An 18,984-nucleotide genomic window follows, 5' to 3' on the forward strand; every position below is an offset into this window, starting at 1 on the left:
CGGCTGCTTGGAATTGAAATTGAATACATGGGAAGTTCTTCCTTAATCGTCCTCTCGTAATGATATTGGAGGGTTTAGGGGTCCACTACAAAGTCTTCCAAAGCACACAAGCTACGGCCGTGCGGGAGGCCCAGTGTTCTGCGGGGTCGTTGGAAACAGCGGCCAAACGCCTTGAGTCGCATGGTCCGGGCGGCTCATTCCCGCTCACGTCCGCAATGCTGCACCGCCCAGAAGCGCATTTTATCAGCAGCTTATGGACTTCGCAATCAATCATGTCCTTCGAGAATTAAAGCATCGCGCGCATCCCTGTGGATAGGCCAGGTAGCTGGACCTTGGGGGTTGTAGTCAATATCCAGGGCTACCTGAACGCAGGAGAAGTGTTCGCCTGTGTCCGTGTCCCTGGTCGAGAGACGGAGCATCTGGAGGGACGAATGTTGGCCTCGTGGTCGCCCAGCATAAATCCCGGCGACGTGCAGGTTGCTCGTGCAATTGGCACCCTCCCTTTGACTCGCTCTTTGCCAAAGAATGTCTTCCGAATACCCTAGTGTTTTCGACTAGAGGTAAGGTCGTTCCTTCGCTCGCATGCGATCGCTGACTCAAAGGCCCACGCCCTTTGGCTTCCTGCCTGGGCGGTGGTGATTCTGACGGCGACGAGTACAATATTACCACTTGGAGCGACCTCATACCTCCAGGACCAGCTTCACCGGGTAATTATGACGCTGCACCAAAGAAGCTACTGGATCTTCCTTCCACGCTGGACGACGTCGCAGACTTCGTCTCTTAGATTATATCGACAGTGATGTGCGTCCTTCCGATGTCCACTTGCTGATTGTACTTGTGCAGGTGTTGGGTATAATTCCTATAAATTGGCTTTTCACCGCTGACCAGGGCCAGCGAGAAATATTCGACGATGATTGCCTTCGCCTGACGAGATTACACAGCGATGCTGTCTATTACCCCAAAAGTGGACAACCCGTTCCACTGGACACGGTCCCTCAACTCAAATTCCGCGAAAAGCCCGACTGAAATGCGCCAGAGATAATCGGTACTGACACGGGTGACTTTTCTTACGGGAGTCAACGAGCTATCGGCAAACTGTCCCGAGCGATTATGCTTCCTACTCCCCGGTCTGCGAGCAAGCGACAAGCGCAAAATGATCTCGAGACTCTCTGGGCACCGCTCAGCGCAGCGGATGAAGCGGACGAGGAGTTGAATCTCACAAACGTTTTGCAGGATCATGTTGCAACATACATTCCATTGAAAGTGGATCATTCCGCAGATACGCATTCGAGTTGCGTAACATCTGCGATGCGAATACGTTATCGCAATCTAGAACCGCAACACTCACAGAAGAAGAGGCTATCGTAGGAACCATCATAGTAAACATCTCGCAACCACAAAGACGAAAGGACCTGATGTCAAGGGTGAGAGAGCAATCCTCTTTCCTAGTATCCGATATCAGGGAGGAAGTTGCCGGTCAAAGCATTCCCTTGAGGAATGACTGGAACCCGGGTGGACGGCCTGGAAAGTGTCATCCCTCAAAGAGTCGCTCGGAAGCAAAAAAATTAGGGTGGATAACGCTGAGTTCAATCTTCAAGACCAGGAGGGCCCTAGACAACAGGGACAGCTAGGGGTGCAGGGCGACTTCGTAGTGTGACTCAATCTGCACGATGCTGTAAGACCTTATAGATATCGTACAAATTTCCCCTTCTCGCTGGAGCACACGCTGGCTACCGTGACCTCCACGATAATACTTACACGCGGAAGGCCGTGTTATTGGGACACAAATACAACAGGACCTATGCTTGATTACGTAGAACTGTCATACGTCAAAGTTAGCAAGTCCAAGGCCCCTATCATAGTAGCGAGAGAATTCTCACTCAGTATTACGGAGTCACCTCTAAAACGAAGGGTAAACACACATTAGAACCGGCCACAGGGAAACAAGGATGCGAATCTAACCTTAAGAACATCTTGCTGATGAAGCGATCCTTATTTACAGGCTTTTTGTTCTTGCCTTTGGGCACTTCCGTCCACATCTGGAGCGCTGTCAGAGGAGGAGAATTGTGCAAGCACGTGCGACCCACCTCCTTCACGTTTTCTAGCACCTGATGTTCAAGAGGAAACATCGTCGTGATCCCGTACCAAACAGCGACAGGATTAGTACTCACCATATTACTATGTCTATCGAATGCCTTCACTCTAGCCAAAAGCTTTTTATTGTTCCGTAACGAAATGAGAACCTGAGTGTGGTTCCTGACGGCTTGCTGTAGGACGGAGAGAGGACCTTGACTGATCTCATGTTCCTCGAGTTGCCGAAGCTGGGCCTCATCCAGTTCAGACTTTGGGACGTGTACGTATTGACTTCCAACGCAATGAGCAACCACAAAGACCAGCATGCATTGCTGGAACGTACCTCATGTTTGCACAAAGTGGTCAAGAGCTCGCATGCCGCCGAGTGGACGCACTCGTATTGGTTGTTTGGTCAAGCCAAACACCGCGCCGAAAAGTTTGGCGCGCGTGATCGGCTGCTAATGCGATCCCTAGGCCTCTTCCTTGCCTCGATCTGCTTTCCTCGTTCTAACCCGGACCCGCTGCACACTATGGGACGCTTGAGGCAGAAAGGCAAGGCAGGGGCGGCCAAGGCCTACATGACTCGTTCTCAAGCCATCAAAAAGTTGCAGTGTTCACTGGCCGATTTCAGAAGGTTATGCATACTGAAAGGTGCGCGCGGCAATTTATTGGTCGACATTTGTCGCCTAATGGTGATGCTTAGGCATATTCCCTCGGGAGCCAAAGAATAAGAAACGTGCCAATAAAGGCTCGTCTGCTCCGACGACCTTCTACTACGCAAAAGATATTGCGTATATCGCACACGAGCCAGTCTTGAAGAAGCTTCGGGAGCACAAAGCGTTTGCTAAGAGGTTGTCCCGGGCTTTAGGTCGAGGCGAATGGAGCAGCGCCAAGAGTCTGGAGGAGAATAAGCCAGTGTATCGTTTGGACCACATTATCAAGGAGAGGTGAGTGTGGTCTCCATCGGAGCCTGTGTTCGGCGCTTGCTAATGTCTGGAAGATATCCCACCTTCATTGATGCCGTTAGAGACATAGACGATGCTCTGTGCATGATATTTCTTTTCGCCTCATTACCGTCGACTTCCCGTGTACCGCCCTCTCTGATCGAAAATTGTGCACGCCTGGCGGCGGAATGGCAGTTGTACATCATGCACACGAGGTCTCTGCGCAAGGTCTTTTTTTCAATCAAAGGCGTGTACTATCAGGCAGAAGTTATGGACCAGACTGTGACATGGCTTGTGCCATATCAATTCACGCAAAACGTACGTTGAAGTTATGTTGAACGGAATGAAACAACTCTGACATACCCGAAGATACCACCAGACGTGGACGTTCGCGTTATGCTGACGTTCCTTGAACTGTATCAGACATTGCTAGGCTTCGTGTTTTTCAAGCTCTACACCGACGTCGGTCTCGTTTACCCTCCACCCTTGGACATGAAGAAGGACGAGGGGGCCGCCGGACTTGGCGCCTTTAGCCTACAGGATGCCAACCGAGCGACACTACAGCTTTCCATCAAAGAAGTTGATGTCAATGGCAAAACGATATCTAGTCGGGATGTCCGGCAAACAATCAAGAGCATTGCCGCGTCGGGTTCTGCACCAACAGACGACGATGCGCTTGTCAATGCCACCGTTGATACAGATGCAGACGTAGCCGATGAAGATTTCGTCCCCCATCCTTCAAAAAGTGACAACAAAGACGCGCAGGTTCTGCCTACCCTCAACGCCCTGGCCACGTTGCCTCGGCCAACTTCGGCGGACCTGTTCGCGCCGTACACATTCTGGATATCGCGTGAAACATCGCGCGGAATCTTCGAATTCCTGGTGCGGTCATTCGGTGGGCGGATAGGCTGGCCTGCTTCTTCAGGAAGTGGATCGCCCTTCGAAGAGGACGATGAATCAATCACTCATGTCATCATTGATCGGCCGGTCGTCGATAGACCAGAAGAGACGCCAGAGCAGCGGGAACGGCGCATGCGGCGCAAATACATCCAACCGCAGTGGATTGCAGACTGCATCAACGCCGGAAAGATTCTGTTGGAAGAGCCTTATGGTCAAGGCAAACCCCTACCTCCTCACTTGAGTCCTTTCGCTGATCACGCGGACGCCTATAATCCGACGACAGTATCCAGAAGCGAAGATGCAGAAATGGCGGAGGCGGATAGTGACGAGGAAAGCGAAGCAAACGACCTGGGTGACGACACTGCTGAACCAGAAGCTGACAAACCCGAGGCGCCTGTTGCAAAGGTTACTTTGGAGGATGTTGCAGACCCTGCTGTTTTGCGCGCCGCAGAACTGGCAGCGGAGGCCGCCGGATTGGACTACGGGACATTCGAAAAGGATATCACGAAATTGCAGAAGAGGGCAAAGAACAAAGCTAACGCGGGAGCAACGGAGGGACAGGAGGAGGGTGATATGAACAAGATGCTTATGAGCAATAAGCAGCGCAAGTTATATGAGAAGATGAAGTATGGTCAGAGGAAACGAGCAGCGGAGGTGGGTGTGTCTGTACGTCGCTAACCGCACTTTGATTGACCTTATTTTACTTTAGCGTGAAAAGTTGGAGGAGAGAAAGCGGACTTTGGACAAAGCTAAGAAGCGGAAAGAAAAGACATGATGTTTTCCTGCTTATTTGTCATATATGATGTATCGATGGCTGCCTTTCGTTGCATAACCCTAACCTGAGATGACCCGTCCAAGGTGGCTTGAGCGTCGGCAAGTGTACTTTTCCACGGGTGTATCGACGGTCTCGGCCCAGTCCATTACGCGACTTATGAGATCGGCACTACTTGCGGGACTCGGGAAAACGACGCTGGATATTCGCTGACTCTCGCCGTCGTCGTCTACGACAGTCTCAACAAGACGTACATGAACGATTACTGGAATGGTCGGTGTCTTTGGCCTCGGCAGCAAGAGTTCCTCGTCTGGCCAATCTAAATCCGACTCTAATACACATCCACCCCCGCCATACTCCGAACCTAATTCTTCCGTATTGCTGGCCGAAACGACGACGACGACCACCCATGTAGTGACCACGACCCAAACTACCACTCATTTCTTTTCTCTTCCCCTATGGCGCCGGCGCGCTGCTCCTGTATCCTCGACTGCCTCGGCGCGACATAGTCTTGTCGAATCCAATGCAGATGAGAACGGTATAATTATCAGCGGTCCCACTGGCCCATCCCTAATGCTTGAGAAGGCTCTTCCTCCCATTCCAATGGACGTAGCGAGCAGTGCTGGTCCGCTTGCAGCAACTCCTGAGACGGAGGAGGATGCAACCCTGTCGCGCGACTCCACCGGCGTCTTCCCGCATTCGCAGTCGACGTCCTCTGCAGTCTCTTCTCCCCGCAGTAGATTGAGGAAGCCATCGAGACCTGTAACCTCTCCTTCCGCGTCCCAAACCCTTGCCCAAGCCTCATTAGGACTGGGCCTCCCTCATGTTCTGCCCCAGGCCGCCACCTCTTCCTCATCCGAGGTCAATTCCGTCGCGTTTGTTTCGGCAGGTTCTGATATCCCTCGTTCGGATCTTCGTCGCGCAAAGAGCTACCGTGGCTTGAATTCCATGAGTAGTGCCGACGATGTGTCGGATGATGGGCACCGTCGGACAAGAGGTGTTTCTCTTGGACCGTACAATACCCCCAGTCCAGGAACCGGGACCGAGGGGAAAGGCAAGGGAAAAGCAGCCGGTGACGAATCATCATCATCTACTTCACGACCCTTGTCGAGGAAGTCGTCCTTCTTCTCTCGCAAAAGAAACGATTCCGACAAGCGTACCGCTCCCTTGCCCGTTTCGACTTCCAACTCTTCCGGTAATCTCAAGCCCTCGATATCACCCTTACACCCCGTTTCTCCGTTGCGTGTGGATATGTCCAATGAGCCATGGTATCCAGAGTCATCTACCTATGATGACCGAAGTACTCTTCGTCCTCCAGGTCTCGTTCGAAGACACTCCGAACGCAGTGGTCATCTTCCTTCGCCTCCTGCGTCTCCACCGTATGTCACGGTGGAAACTCCTGCACTACCGACCGCACATTTTGCACCAGACCAACGTGGGTCTTCGAAAAGCCAGAGTTTACGACGTCCTAGAACAGCCGACTCCGCTTCCCGCTCACGTTCACGCTCTTTATTTCTGGATTCAACATTCGCTTACGCTTCTACGTTGTCTCCTCCACCTATTCCCTCGATGCCTTCGATACCCGTTGAAAAGGACGCAAGCTCCGGACATGTAGCTATGTCCCCCCCGAGCTCTAGACCGTTACCTAGGACCAAGACGGGCGGGAATCCACCGTTACTTCATAGATTGTCTATGAACTTCTTCTCCTCTTCACCTAAGCACAACTCCATCAATGCTAGCGGGTTCTTCGGTGACTCCATCTCCTCGTCTCCGACATCTAGTCCGATAGCGTCTCCCCGAGTGTCCCTAGCAAAGACCCCAGCTGAAGTGCCTAAACCGAGGATGGAAGAAGAGTCGCCCGAAGTCTACCTGGAAAGATTGACCGAGGCTGTGAGTAAAGCGGAGGTAGCCACGGTACTGGCTTCGAGGTATTTATCCAATTCACTGGTTCGAATCGTGCATTGGTAACCATGATCTAGTGCGGACTCCTTTCACACCCGCGCTTTACGGGCCTATATTGCTCGCTTTGATTTTACTTCCGATCCATTAGACGTTGCTCTTCGCAAGCTGCTCATGGATGTCGGCCTCCCGAAGGAAACTCAACAAATTGATCGAGTTATCGAGGCATTTGCGACCAGATACAAAGAGTGTAACCCCAATCTCTTCACATCGGACGGTACGCTAATACGGATACGAATCTTCGACCTGTTCTAATTGCCTTGCTGTGTCAGATCATCCATATATCCTAGCTTTTAGTTTAATCATGTTGCATACCGACGCTTTTAATAAGTCCAACAAAAGGAAGATGACAAAGCCCGACTACGTGAAGAACACTAGACTTCCTGGTGTCCCTTCTGAGGTCTTAGATGTAAGTCAAACCCTACTTCTTACTGCTGCACTGGTTTGACATTGTCGTCTCAGTGCTTCTACGATAATATCGTTTTTGTGCCATTCATCTTCATCGAAGATCCTCTGGACATAAACGGTCAGCGAGGCTTATTAACCGAAGGTGGCCCGTCTCGCGTCAATGCCGTCGGGGGAGTTGCATCGAGCCCGGCAACTGGCAGTACAACAAATCTTCTGGGTCGCGGTTCGAAGATTGATCCCTACTATCTGATCACGCGGAATTTGCTTGATTCTCTTCGTGTCGATGTGGAGTCCTTCGTACCCTTGGAAAATCCCTACTCCTACGAAGGTACACTGGGTCCTTGGAATGAAGAAGAACTGCGCCATGCGTTCGCGAAGGCCGGTGTCATCGAGATCAACACCTTCGACAACCGTCGAATGTCTCAGCAACCCTACTTTGCATTGTCGGTGAACGGTCTTTCTAGTCCAATGATGAGCTCTATAGGAGCATTGCCTGAACCGGTAGTTCGCGAGATGATGACCATCAAGGTCACCAAGGTTGGCCTGCTGAACCGCAAAGACGATACAGTTGAAGGCGGCAAGAAAGCACTTAGCAGGAAGTGGCGGGAATGGAGCGTGGTTTTGACAGGGTCGCAGCTCCTGCTCTTCCGGGACCCGTCATGGGCAAACAGCCTCATGGAACAAGTACGATCGTCCGATGGCCATGTGCTCTTCCCTCCGGATGCTGTCCTGAGGCCAGATGAATTGATATCTGTCAAAGACTCAGTGGCCGTGTTTGATCGTTCGTACACGAAGGTGTGCTCTACCCTCTCCCTCTCGCTATTAATGTCTCATCATGGTGTAATGTAGCATGAACATACTTTGCGTTTTGTCATGCCTGATGGCCGCCAAACTCTCCTTCAGGCGCCCAACGACCATGAGTTAAATGAATGGATTTCTCGCATAAATTATGCGAGCGCTTTCAAAACTGCCGGCGTTCGAATGAGGAGTATGGGCATGACGGGTAAAGAAGTGGAGCTTACAGGTGTTGCTGCTGCAGCATCTCACTTGAAGGATATACAACATTTGGCATCACCGTCGTTACGGACCCGGACATGGTCTGATCTTTCATCTGACCAATCAAGCCACGCAATACCCGTGCCCAATGTGCTTGCCGATGTCCGACCTCTTGGATCCAGGAGGAATACCGTCCATGTTCGCACCAGTGGCAGTTTCGAAGACACGGCTGGTGTACCGGAGACCGAGAGCAGCCGCCAATTCCAAGCCACGTTCGAGGAAATCAAGGCTGACTTGGCAGCAGGCCGCTTGACGCTATCTGACGATTCCTCGACTACTAATGGGCGGCCCCGTGCAGGAAGCTCAGCTTCCTCGTTACGATCCCCCATGTCGGACGAGACTGATGGATCTGGTTTTCTGTCACGGACAGAAGTTATACGCTCGAAAGTGCGCGACTTGGACTCTAGAATCTCTGCCGCGCAAACACAGCTTGACGCAGATATGCGTTTCGTTCGCAACATCGCTATTTTGACTCCATTCCAGCGCAGCACTCGTGATCGCCTACAGACTGCCGTCCAGAACGTCTCAAGACGGATCACACAGGTACGGCTTGAGATGGCCAAGTTGCTATGTCACCGGGAAGTGCTGTCCAACGACTTGATAGCAGAGGAGCGCGATTGGTACCGGAACAAGAAGGTCGCCCTCAGAGCCGCCAAGGAAATGCTGGAGAATACAGTCGACTCAGGAGTACCTCGTATGACACTGTCAAGACATAGCGATCACGCCCCAACCGACCCTCAACCTGTGCCCCGTCAGCAGCCTTCCGGCTCACAGAGGCCCGAATCCTCGATACGCGAATCATTCTATTCTGCATTGGACTTCGGAGTCGACTCCTCATCTTACAGTGCGTCAGTGGAGGAACCGAATGGTCACTCCAGTTTTCCGCATACCTCTCAATTTGTTGATTCCCCGTTTGGTACGCCTTTCTCCTACGCAGGCGCTGCCAGCTCCGTTGGCTCTATCTCTGTCCATGATCACGACACCGCCGTCGAGACGCACGGCGTGGGGAATGCAATACGTTCGGCCGAGTTCAACCGTGCCGAAGGCGTTGGAGGCGGACAAACGCATGAGCGATTTTACACCGCTCCTGAAGTTCCTGAAGAGGCGGAAGACTGGAACAAGACCCGTGCTGCCAAGCGTGTTTCACTGGTTAAGTTGCCCTCCGATTTGCGGATATCGATGCTTTTTGGCAAGACAAGACCTTTGCAGGCTGACAATCCGTCAAGTATACCAGAGACTTCTGTGCCCTCGTCTCCTACCAGGAGTCGCAGCAACACGTTCGATCGGACAGGGCTAGCATACGCAATGTTTGACATTTAGTACGTCTACTTCAGCTGTTCTTTGACCTTGCATATAGGGACATTGTCGCTCTTTACGTTGCTCTCATTACTATTTAATGGGTAATATCGCACTTGTATTTCTAGCTGGATGTATAACCGTACCACTGTGCCCGCTTTACAACCGCTCTAGACTGCAGGCCACTGTTGACAAAGCCCGCGACATTCGATTGACCGTGATTGCAGCAGCATCGAAGTGCCTCGCATTGTGGATTGTGGTAGTACAATCCCTGCCTTGCTGCTTGAAGATGTTTCATATGTATGTATCTCACAGAACTTGAAGTGGCATATGCGTCCCGCCTGAGCGGAACCTCTTGCAGATATAGCAGCTCCCGATCACAGATCATTGCTTATGTCAGCCTTCCCGATGTTTGCCTTGTGCTTGTACTTGTTGGTGCGTATGTTATTTCTGTTTTGGTTAACCTTGAAGTTATTGTTCCCCTTGTACTTTCCACTCTTCCTGCCGATTGCCTTGGCTCTGTATCGTTGCCGGACCTGATCGTTTGTTGGCAAGTCCTTCTAGATGTCGATCTCACAAAAGGTCTATTCCCACCCTATACCTGGCGGAAGCTGTCTTCTATAACCCAAATCACCCCCGGAGACGACGAGGCAAGAAGTGATTCGTTCCTCATCCGAGAAACCCTGTCTTCTCCACGCCACGGTCAAGGAATTTTTGCACTTCTATCAGGCTGACGAGCGCCTAGCGCCAGGCTATATTGGGCAGTATAATTGTCTCTAGCTAAGTCCTTGTTTTTTGCTGTCGCGTCGCGGGTCTGCAGCTACCTTCGGTGAATGTCTTCCGTCGCGTTGGCCTTAGTCTGGCATAGCCGTTGCCTCAGAGGTGACTCGGTACTCCTCGTTCGCCTCTTCGGCCCGAGTGTCAATTTGTATCGGATATTCGGGATGTTCGACCTGACAGTCGGTGGTTCGCCCTACCTGTGGCGGGTGCACTATTCGTGCCTTACGTATTGGTATTTCTCCAGCCAGCGCTCATCTTGATGCATCGATGGCCGAGGCTGCTCGCCTGATTGAGTTGACCCACCGCTCTACTGTTCATGTGGCTGGCTGGCGATGACAGGACACCAACGCAGCGGCCGAATCCTGGTGCCCATGGCTGTGCGTAGGACGGTGGCAGATCCTGATCCATGTGAGAGTCGGGGGTCGGTGTAATGTCGGGACCGCAGGTGCTTAGATGGAGGTTTGACATGACTCCTTCACGAATTCCGCTCACCTGGCCATCTGCATTATGGCATTCAGAGTTCGACGGTTGCTTTCATTTCATTCTAAAGATGACCTTTGGATCCGGTCAGAGCCGCGTAAAGCGTTCTGCAGATGCTATTGCGTTGTTCGTCGGGGTGCTGTCATCGCTTTGCCGCCTATATGTTTCCTGCGAGGCGTAGAACTTCTGCAGAGCAAGACATACGAGCTTGACAGATGATGACGTCAATCTGCAGGTATGTTATGGTCACAGGTGAATTACGATGCGAGATAAGAAGGGACTGATTGCGGCTGCGGCTAGGTGGGCGGTGGCTGGTGATGATGTCTGTCTTAGGCAGGTCGTGGAAGTCAAGTGGAAATGATGCGAGAGCGCGTGCCTGATTTGATGCATGTAGTATGAGGTAGTATGCTGGGCGGGTCTAATGACCTGAGCCGAATAACGCGGTTTATATAGTCCGTGCCCTTCGTGTAGACCTATGTAGAATACAGTGGCTTAGAGCTCGAGGAGATTGTGGATATACGGCCGAAGTACGAACGTCGTCGACGGTGGAATAGACGTTCGATCTAAAGCGAAATATGGCCGCTGTCATTGGATTATAGAGAGTGTGCTGCCTCGTCTGCCTTGGCCCGACATTGCGAAGACGTTACCTATCGTTGGCGCGCATCGGCTGCGAATCTTACCACCGAATTCGCCTGGCGTATGCCTGCAGGCAGGGAACGTGTTTGGTCCGGTTTCTCTGAATCGCAGGCAGGAATGGGAACAGGCGTAATATCACCGAAAGGTTCCCGTAAGTAAAGTATGTGATATACCTATTCTTACACTAGAGACGCCTCGTGTGCGGAAGTAAGCAGGAGGTGTAATAATATACGTGTTGAAAAGCCACGCCCATAGTGCATTGCAAGCTTGCCAGCTCTCATCTAGAGAAGTTTTATTCTGCTGGACCGACATCAGTCTGAATAACCCCTCGCCCCCTTCTATCCATTCGAGTCTTTCGCCCGCGACTTCTGGCTGTCTCCCGGTGGTCTCAGCTTGGTTGCACGGGTGACAGGCTCGAACACCCGAAGTGATCAGTCGGCGCGTCACAACGCGCGGACCCGCCCGCCGCCAGATTCACCCTCCTCGCCTGGTATTTCGGCAAGAATATAGAAAACGCGTGGAAGTGAAACGCACCAGTCGTTCTTTACAACGGTCCTCGCCTCGGTTGGTCGTACAAGACTGCATATAATCGCACAAGACAGTACTAGCAAGACATCAGTAATCGACGCCCTCGCTCTTTGCTCTCTATCTATCCGAGTCGATCTACAGCTGCTGTCGTATCTGCTGTGGCTTGAGATACATATTGGTGGGTCTGGTCCCTCGATCGCGCAGGTATCAGCCAAGCTAATAAAGGGGTTCCGCACAGGTATACGCCTTGTCGCCCGTTTGGTAGTGTGGTATTTATCCGTTGCCGGTAAGACAGTCGAACGGCGTAGATGCGAGTGGAACACTGAGAGTATTGTGTGACAGGTGTCGCGCTGCAATAACTGGCATAACAAAAAAGGTGAGACATTTAGCCGTACGTTATATTGCAGTCTGTGTCGTGGAACGTGTCCGTGGGAATTGACCCGAAGGAGCGGGCGATCTACGGATTTCCCTATCAGGCAACTGCTGGGGGATGTGGCATTGCGACCATGTTTCGCATTGAGCATGCTGTGAACAGATGGCCCTGGCCAGTGCATGGCGGCACGAGCAGAATTACCTGTATGGGCCGCAGAGAAAACATAGGGCCGCAGAAGAAGGGGGGAGTGGCGCGAGTTTGGCAATATTTGCCTCGTGTGATGGTTGCGATTAGAATCTTGATAGGATCGAGGGCCATTTCTGGAGGACTCTTCACAGAGCCCAGTTTCTGTTTCTCCACTTGTCGCTTTTTGTGACCTTTCACATTGCCGCGGTCGCAGGGCCATGTCCTCCGGCCTCCCGGCCCCTTATATACTTCTCTGCCCTTCCTGAACACGCCCCCAACCCCCCTCCTCATCGTCCGCGACGTCCTCGACGTCCCCCCTTACGACACTGACGCTGACCACGACCCTCCTGCAGCCCTCCCGCCCCGTGTCGTCTGCCACAGCCGCGCACGTCCATACCACGACACGCCCTCGTCGTCGTTGACGCATGCTTAGCTTTCCCACTTGTGGTAAGTCGCGTCTTCCGCGTTCTGTCTCTTCCCGCTCCAGCCATCGGCGCGTTCACGTCCTCGGACGCGTTCACAATCGTGACATGGACGCGAAGGGCGTGAAGTCGTGCTGTGTGAAGGTTCCCTTCGAACACCCGCGACCTGCTCCGGCGTTCTCACTTTTCTTGCCGTCCTGGAGTCTTTCGCCCGCTCCTTTTCTTCCTGCCACACTGACTCTCAAGTCGGCCCCTGCGCATGCCCCCTTGACGAGTCGCTTGTGTCCAAAGGTCCCCCTTGATAGTTCTCTCTAAGATGCCTCTCTCTGAACAAGTGTTGACTGAATCTGCTTCCTCCTCTGGGCCTCGTCCTTCTACTTCTAGCCCTCTGTCGACTTCATACTCCTCTGATCCGATTTCCCTGTCTTCTCTCTCTATCGACATGAAGGACGCCTCCTCTTCGTCCAAGACCTCTCGCACCCATCAAGCCTACCCAAAGAAGCGGCCCTCTCCCCATGGCATCCGCAAGTCATACGGCAAAAGCCCAGCCGTCCCGGGATCTGCCAAACGCACACCGGCGGCCCCACACCCGGAATGGTTCGCCCAGCGGGAACGCCAAAGGCAAGTTGCCGCCTTGCAACGCAAAGGCGTCTTAATCGAGGAAGAGTATCGTGATGATATCACGCGATATATGCACGAGATGGAGGTCAGTCCTCTTGTTCGTCGCGTTTGTCCCGGAACTGAGTCAGCTCTCTTTCTTCAAGGTTGAGACCATGGGGTCGACGACCTCGATGGACCAGCAACCTGAGATCAAGTGGCATATGCGTCCGTGCCTGGTCGACTTTCTTGTCGAGATTCACTTTTCCTTCCGCCTCCGGCCAGAGACCCTGTACCTGTGCCTCAACATTATCGACCGCTACATCTCTCGTAGAATTGTCTTCGTCAAGCACTATCAGCTGGTTGGCTGCACGGCCCTGTGGCTTGCCTCAAAGTTCGAAGATGCCAAGGACCGCGTCCCGTCTACGCAGGACCTCGTGGCCATTTGCCGGGAGACGTACGAGGGAGCGGCATTCCACCAGATGGAACGTCACATTCTCAATACGATCCAGTGGACCATGGGGCATCCTACAGCCGAGGCGTGGCTAAGGTTGTTGTGTACTGGCTTCGTCATGGAGGACGCGAAGGTGCAACACGTCGCGCGCTTCTTGATGGAGATCACCCTCTTCTACCGGGAGTTCATACAGTATCCCTCGTCTGCCATCGCTCGCGGCGCGCTCTGCCTGTCAAGATACCTATGTGGCAAACGCCGTAATACCGTGGACGAGACAAAGGAGTGCCTCGAAATCGTAGACCTCCTTGATACCCGCTTGGCCAAGCACGTCAACGACCTTTCAGAGGTCTTGGTGAAAAAGTATTCCTACGCCTTTTTCTCGAAAGCGGCGACTTTCGTTGTGCAGTATTACCTTGAGGGAGGGCGATTCTCGCAGCAAGAGCCCGAACCATTGCCTATGACGCCCCTGAGAACGTCTACGGCGCTCTTTAGTACGCCAGTCTCGAATTCCGACTCTGCATTCAGCACTCCCATGAGTGCTTCGACATCCGCCTCCGACACGTCCGACGATATGCCGGCAACGCCCACGAGTCCCATGTTCGAGAACGACACGTTTGCAGGGCCGTACGTTGCGGATGGTGACAAGGAGAACCTGCCTTCATCGTCAACAGGCTTCGAGCCCGTAGTCAAGCATACTGGCGAGTCCGTACCCGACCATCTACTGCCGCATGATTACGTCGCGTTTGGTCGTCCGGCGCTGCAAAGTTTGAATGTTACTCCGCCCCCGCGCGGGACGGTGGTATAGGTGCTTGCCGCTGTACTGTTTCTTCGCCTCTACTTGCCGCGTATCTTCGGTCGCGGTTAGTTGTAGCTGCAGCAATGTCCGCTCCGCTCTCCCAAGTCATACTCCGCAAAATGTACTACCAAGCATCAATACGCCCGCTGTTGAAGGAACGCCGTGGCCATCATCAAGATTCATCTGTTTCACCATTGTCTCAACACCATGCATGTCTTTCATTTCCATCCATCGTCTCGATTTCATTCGTCTTTCATACCTCAGCATAGGCAGGCGCATCTATCTGGAAAAAGAGAGGAGAGGGATCACCGTTCTCGTCTGGTTCCATCCGGATGATCGACGATGATCTCCCTGCCGCCTTCTATTATCATTGCGCTCCTCTCTCCGGTTTCTCTCTTATCTCATCTCAGACTCTCATCAACTCGCAATCCTACCGCATACATTCGTTCACGGTCTGTTATACAATATGCATCATCACTCTCATCGTCTTCTCAATATGTCTATCCACATTTACTCTTTGCATCCGTCATTCTGTCTTTCTTACATTATTCATTCAAGCTATTCTACCTTTTTCTTTTCATCCTTTCGCCGTACAACATATTTTTTTCTACGCATCCCCCGACACATCATCACTGGCATCGCTCCCCCACATCGCCCCACTTTCACCTTCATAGTGTATCTCCGTTGTCATTACCTTTCTCCCTTGTCATCCTGTCACACCGGACGTTGTCTACATTGTCAGCCGGTATAGCGTTATATTGAGCCTAACGGGCTTTTCGGATACAGTAACAAATGTCCTTTGTAAATCGCATGCGTTGGATTTTGATACGCTCCCATGACGGGCAAGCTTATTGTCCCGTCTGACTTCCATTCGACTGTCAAGTGTCGATTCACTCCACCATATGCGTTCGAACAGCCTCTTGCTGGGGGAAGCCCTCGGATGTATCGTTGCGACGTCCGGTCTTACACGCAGATGACGCTCGCTCATCATACCGACTTGAATGTTCCTGAGTCAGAAGATGGTCAGAAGCGCTCCATAGGTAATGGGCCTTGTCAAAAGACATGTGCTTTGATCAATCTCAAGCTGCGCACTTGCGATAACAGGGGTCCCGGGCGCTGCATAGGACCGGGACCTTATAGGGCCAGCAGGGCACCGCTACCGTCATCGCAGCGTGTATCAATACGAAAAGCGCCCAAACAACTTCGATGCTAGGCAAGATGGCGTAATTGATTCCAAGTGATAGTACAGAAGCTACATATCAGACAGCGATAAACGTACAGCCTGGCAGGTGCGCCACTTTTACTTCTCCAGTTTCTGTCCTCGTACGGTGCCAAGCAGGGGAGGATCCGCCGTCTGCACCCGTGCGATAGACCGCGGTGAAATACGCTTGCCCCTCCTGACCCCGCTGCAGGAGTTATGACCAGACGCGACAGGCGTTTACTCCAAGGAGTACTGGCCGCCTGATGTCTTGATGACCACGGGCCGCTTCTCGTCGAGGCTTATGCGGCCTGCGTGCAGGATGGCGGTCGTGGCGACGGTGTTCGCGATCGTCGGCAGCCCGTGCGCGTCGAACTCCTCGGGCTTTGCGAGCCCCGCGTTGACGCTGCGCGCGGCGTCGACGAACTTTTCGATGGAAACGTAGCCGTAACCCCGCTGGCCGTCAAAGTGGCCCGACTCCGAGGGCGAGTATTTCATGCTGATGGGAACGATGTTCGGACCGGTGATCAGCGCACAAATTCCGCACGAGCAGCGAGCGAGATGGCCATACGCACTAGAAGGGGTTGAACCACGACTTGCCGGTGTCGTCGACCGTGACGTCGTACCCGCGGTGCGCCTGGTCAACGCTTATATCGCCCTGCGCCGCGGTCCCGCACCATCAGCAAAGGCACACCACAAACGCCCGCGCACACGCATACCTTCTCGGCCATGTAGTACCAGTGCTGCGCGCTGTGCACGCCGGTCTTGAGCGGGTGCGTCCAGCTGGCGGTGTACACGGCGGTGCCGCGGTGCGCGGCGCTGCTGAGGCTCTGCCAGTCGACGAGGAGCGTGATCGTGTCCTCGGTCTGCGGGACGCAGTTGTACGGCGGCGAGGTCGCGATGCCCGCGGCGGCGGACGCGACGACGCGCGTGGGCACCGCGCGGCCCTGCATCATCCAGCAGTGGATGTCGATGTGGTGCGAGGAGAGGTAGTAGCTGGTGGGTAGCGGTGAGTAAGGGTGAGTGTGAGGGAGGGGGGGGAAATGGGCGTGCCTGATGTCGGAGTCCTTGCCCGCCCAGGCGCGGAAGGTCTCCAGCTGGCTCTTGGGCTGGCTCATCCACGCGCTGAAGAAGTTGAACTCGCCGAGCGTCTGCGCGCGCGCCTTTGCGTCGCTGTACACCGGGTCGAAGCTGCAGTCGCGCGGGTCAGCGTGCGGGGGTGCGTGGACGGACAGGGAGGGACGCGCCGCTTGTGGTGCTCGACGAAGCAGACGACGCCGTGCTTTTTGGCGGCGGCGATGAGCGCGTTGTGGTGCTTGAGCTGCTGGACGGCGGGCTTGGTCACGAGGACGTGGAGGCCGCGCTCGATGGCGTAGAGGGCGATGTCGTAGTGCGTGTCTGAAGGGCGCCGTCAGCAAGGTTCACTGAGTTGATGCATAAGCGGGACGTACTGTCGGGCGTGAAGATGATGACTGCGTCCCCCTTGGACAGCTTGTCGATGGCAGTCTTGTCTGCAGTCCGGTTATAAGTGTTCAGCTCTACCGGAAAAGCCACTCGTACGCACAAGCCAGAGGGTCGACCTTGCCCTCTTCCGGGAATGCATCGAACCTAGTGGCAGACAACCCGTCACGACACTGTCACTCGGTGTAATATCCGCTGTTGACTCACGAGACGTCCATGTCCTTGTACACACCGGCGATGTTCTCTTGCAAGTGCTGGCGGATGGCGGGGAACTTGCCCCCGTTGACGCCAACCATGCTGAGCTTCTCGACCTGCGCCGAGCGGTTAGGTTAGCATTCGGTGAGCAGCAAAGGGAATGTACATGCCTTGCCCAATCGCCGGAGATCGAAGAGTGTCAGGCCGACGACCTAAGTCGTCTTGAGCATCTGCAATTCAGCCGCAAATTCAGGGGTTGGTACTCACTCCGATCTGAGTGCAAAGTGTCTGGTAAGTAACTGGTGCTGTGAGGATCGGTGAATGCACGGACCTTCTTGTCAGACTTGGATGCACCACTTCCTGTCCATCCCGTGGTATACTCTCCCTGTACAAGTACCTTGGCCTTCAGTCTTGACGCAGACGCCTGGCAAGTGGAATCACTGACCGTACCACCTAATCGTGAATGCGGCGATCAGTCGCGTGTGACGAGCTACTTGGACTGGAGGACTTACACATCAAGCAGTTGAGCTTCTGAAGGTTGGCCATTTCTTAGAGCGTCGGCGTAGCACAGAGAGGGGGCAGAGAAGGACAGGAGAGGATGCATAGCGAGTCCGACGGCCAATGTTTAAGTAGAGCCCTGGACTGTGAGTGCAGACGGACCGCGGCGGGCCGGGAGCCAACCGGGCCGGTGACCGCCCAAGTCCAGGACCCCTGAAAATACCGATGGAGGTTAGATACCAATTCCGTAAAAAAGTGAGGTCTGGAGGCCGTATGTTAGATACGGTTGCGGTAAAATGTGGCGAAGCGCCCAAGAGGCCGGATACTTCAGTCCCGGTAGAATTGAGGCTCAATATCCAAGGTCAGATACTATTGTGGTATATTCCCGGCTTCTCCCGGCACCCAATCACTCACTTGTGCAGCCACAATTTGCCTCAATAAATATTTGAGCTGAGATTGCACTGTTTTGGCAACATTGGCCCTATATATGGCATATTGTAGCGAATAATGCCTTATTTTGATCAAATTTGGCTAAGAAAAAACCTTGTAACCGGATCAAACTTCGGAGGTTGGATATCTGGGTCCCGGTAAATCTCGAGCCACACGGCTAGGTTGGTATCGCGTCCCGGTAAAAACAGCCAAATTAGGCGAAATTCGGTCCCGGTAAAAATGAAGGAAATCAGGTTCTCTGGTATCTAACCTCCATTGGTACTTTCAGGGGTCCTCCAAGTCCTCTGAATGACGGGGCGACCGTGACCGGGACGCGTCTGGCGCGTGCACGACGCGAGAAACCCGACGGCGCGTGAAAGGGTGCGGGTGAAGGCACGGCGCGTCGGGCCCGACCGAGGACGGCGGCGCGCGGTGTGACGGCGTCACGGAAAATAATGGGTGTCAGAGACACAATAAATCGAGCGAGCGTTGTGATAATCTGGGTGGCGAGGAGGGATCAGCGTGAAATGGAAAACCTGACGT

The 18,984-nt window shown here is 53.4% G+C and overlaps 5 protein-coding genes across 5 annotated transcripts; 3 read left to right on the top strand and 2 right to left on the bottom strand.

The window, feature by feature from the left end:
- Positions 1 to 1,572: 1,572 nt before the first annotated feature.
- Positions 1,573 to 2,482, bottom strand: GLOTRDRAFT_53411 (Sm-like ribonucleoprotein). Its single transcript, XM_007862203.1, has 6 exons — positions 2,417 to 2,482; positions 2,172 to 2,364; positions 2,088 to 2,108; positions 1,963 to 2,039; positions 1,881 to 1,900; positions 1,573 to 1,819 (listed from the first exon to the last, which is right to left on the bottom strand). Exons 1-6 carry the CDS (start codon positions 2,419 to 2,421, stop codon positions 1,800 to 1,802), a joined length of 336 nt encoding a protein of 111 aa, XP_007860394.1. The 5' UTR covers positions 2,422 to 2,482; the 3' UTR covers positions 1,573 to 1,799.
- A 96-nt stretch (positions 2,483 to 2,578) lies between these two features.
- Positions 2,579 to 4,793, top strand: GLOTRDRAFT_53415 (uncharacterized protein). Its single transcript, XM_007862204.1, has 5 exons — positions 2,579 to 2,724; positions 2,777 to 3,020; positions 3,074 to 3,335; positions 3,387 to 4,571; positions 4,627 to 4,793. The coding sequence occupies exons 1-5, from the start codon at positions 2,604 to 2,606 to the stop codon at positions 4,690 to 4,692; spliced, it is 1,878 nt and encodes a 625-aa protein (XP_007860395.1). The 5' UTR covers positions 2,579 to 2,603; the 3' UTR covers positions 4,693 to 4,793.
- A 60-nt stretch (positions 4,794 to 4,853) lies between these two features.
- Positions 4,854 to 9,646, top strand: GLOTRDRAFT_113384 (uncharacterized protein). Its single transcript, XM_007862988.1, has 5 exons — positions 4,854 to 6,617; positions 6,669 to 6,865; positions 6,921 to 7,057; positions 7,111 to 7,851; positions 7,906 to 9,646. The coding sequence occupies exons 1-5, from the start codon at positions 4,960 to 4,962 to the stop codon at positions 9,430 to 9,432; spliced, it is 4,260 nt and encodes a 1,419-aa protein (XP_007861179.1). The 5' UTR covers positions 4,854 to 4,959; the 3' UTR covers positions 9,433 to 9,646.
- Positions 9,647 to 13,474: 3,828 nt separating this feature from the next.
- GLOTRDRAFT_27560 (uncharacterized protein) lies at positions 13,475 to 14,321 on the top strand (the record flags this gene model as incomplete). The annotated part of the gene is made up of 2 exons (XM_007861946.1): positions 13,475 to 13,519; positions 13,578 to 14,321. Coding segments are annotated over 2 exons (789 nt in total), but the record flags the coding sequence as incomplete, so codon positions are not given.
- Positions 14,322 to 16,098: 1,777 nt separating this feature from the next.
- GLOTRDRAFT_124613 (NAD P-binding protein) lies at positions 16,099 to 18,060 on the bottom strand (the record flags this gene model as incomplete). The annotated part of the gene is made up of 9 exons (XM_007862989.1): positions 16,099 to 16,357; positions 16,434 to 16,516; positions 16,578 to 17,049; positions 17,088 to 17,256; positions 17,310 to 17,369; positions 17,423 to 17,466; positions 17,527 to 17,630; positions 17,846 to 17,967; positions 18,027 to 18,060. 9 exons carry the CDS (start codon positions 18,058 to 18,060, stop codon positions 16,099 to 16,101), a joined length of 1,347 nt encoding a protein of 448 aa, XP_007861180.1.
- Positions 18,061 to 18,984: the final 924 nt, after the last annotated feature.

This window comes from Gloeophyllum trabeum, assembly GCF_000344685.1.
Source record: "Gloeophyllum trabeum ATCC 11539 unplaced genomic scaffold GLOTRscaffold_00001, whole genome shotgun sequence".
Taxonomy (NCBI): Eukaryota; Fungi; Basidiomycota; class Agaricomycetes; order Gloeophyllales; family Gloeophyllaceae; genus Gloeophyllum; species Gloeophyllum trabeum.

Bases quoted from the DNA above. Each gene is read 5' to 3' on its own strand.
- GLOTRDRAFT_53415 (XM_007862204.1), top strand. From the start codon at position 2,604: ATGGGACGCTTGAGGCAGAAAGGCAAGGCAGGGGCGGCCAAGGCCTAC. The intron at 3,336-3,386 runs GTACGTTGAAGT...ACATACCCGAAG, and splicing joins CATATCAATTCACGCAAAAC to ATACCACCAGACGTGGACGT. The intron at 4,572-4,626 runs GTGGGTGTGTCT...ATTTTACTTTAG, and splicing joins AGAGGAAACGAGCAGCGGAG to CGTGAAAAGTTGGAGGAGAG.
- GLOTRDRAFT_113384 (XM_007862988.1), top strand. From the start codon at position 4,960: ATGGTCGGTGTCTTTGGCCTCGGCAGCAAGAGTTCCTCGTCTGGCCAA. The intron at 7,058-7,110 runs GTAAGTCAAACC...TTGTCGTCTCAG, and splicing joins TCCCTTCTGAGGTCTTAGAT to TGCTTCTACGATAATATCGT. The intron at 7,852-7,905 runs GTGTGCTCTACC...GGTGTAATGTAG, and splicing joins TTGATCGTTCGTACACGAAG to CATGAACATACTTTGCGTTT.
- GLOTRDRAFT_53411 (XM_007862203.1), bottom strand. The intron at 2,109-2,171 runs GTGAGTACTAAT...CTTGAACATCAG, and splicing joins TCGATAGACATAGTAATATG to GTGCTAGAAAACGTGAAGGA. The intron at 1,901-1,962 runs GTTAGATTCGCA...CCTTCGTTTTAG, and splicing joins ATCAGCAAGATGTTCTTAAG to AGGTGACTCCGTAATACTGA.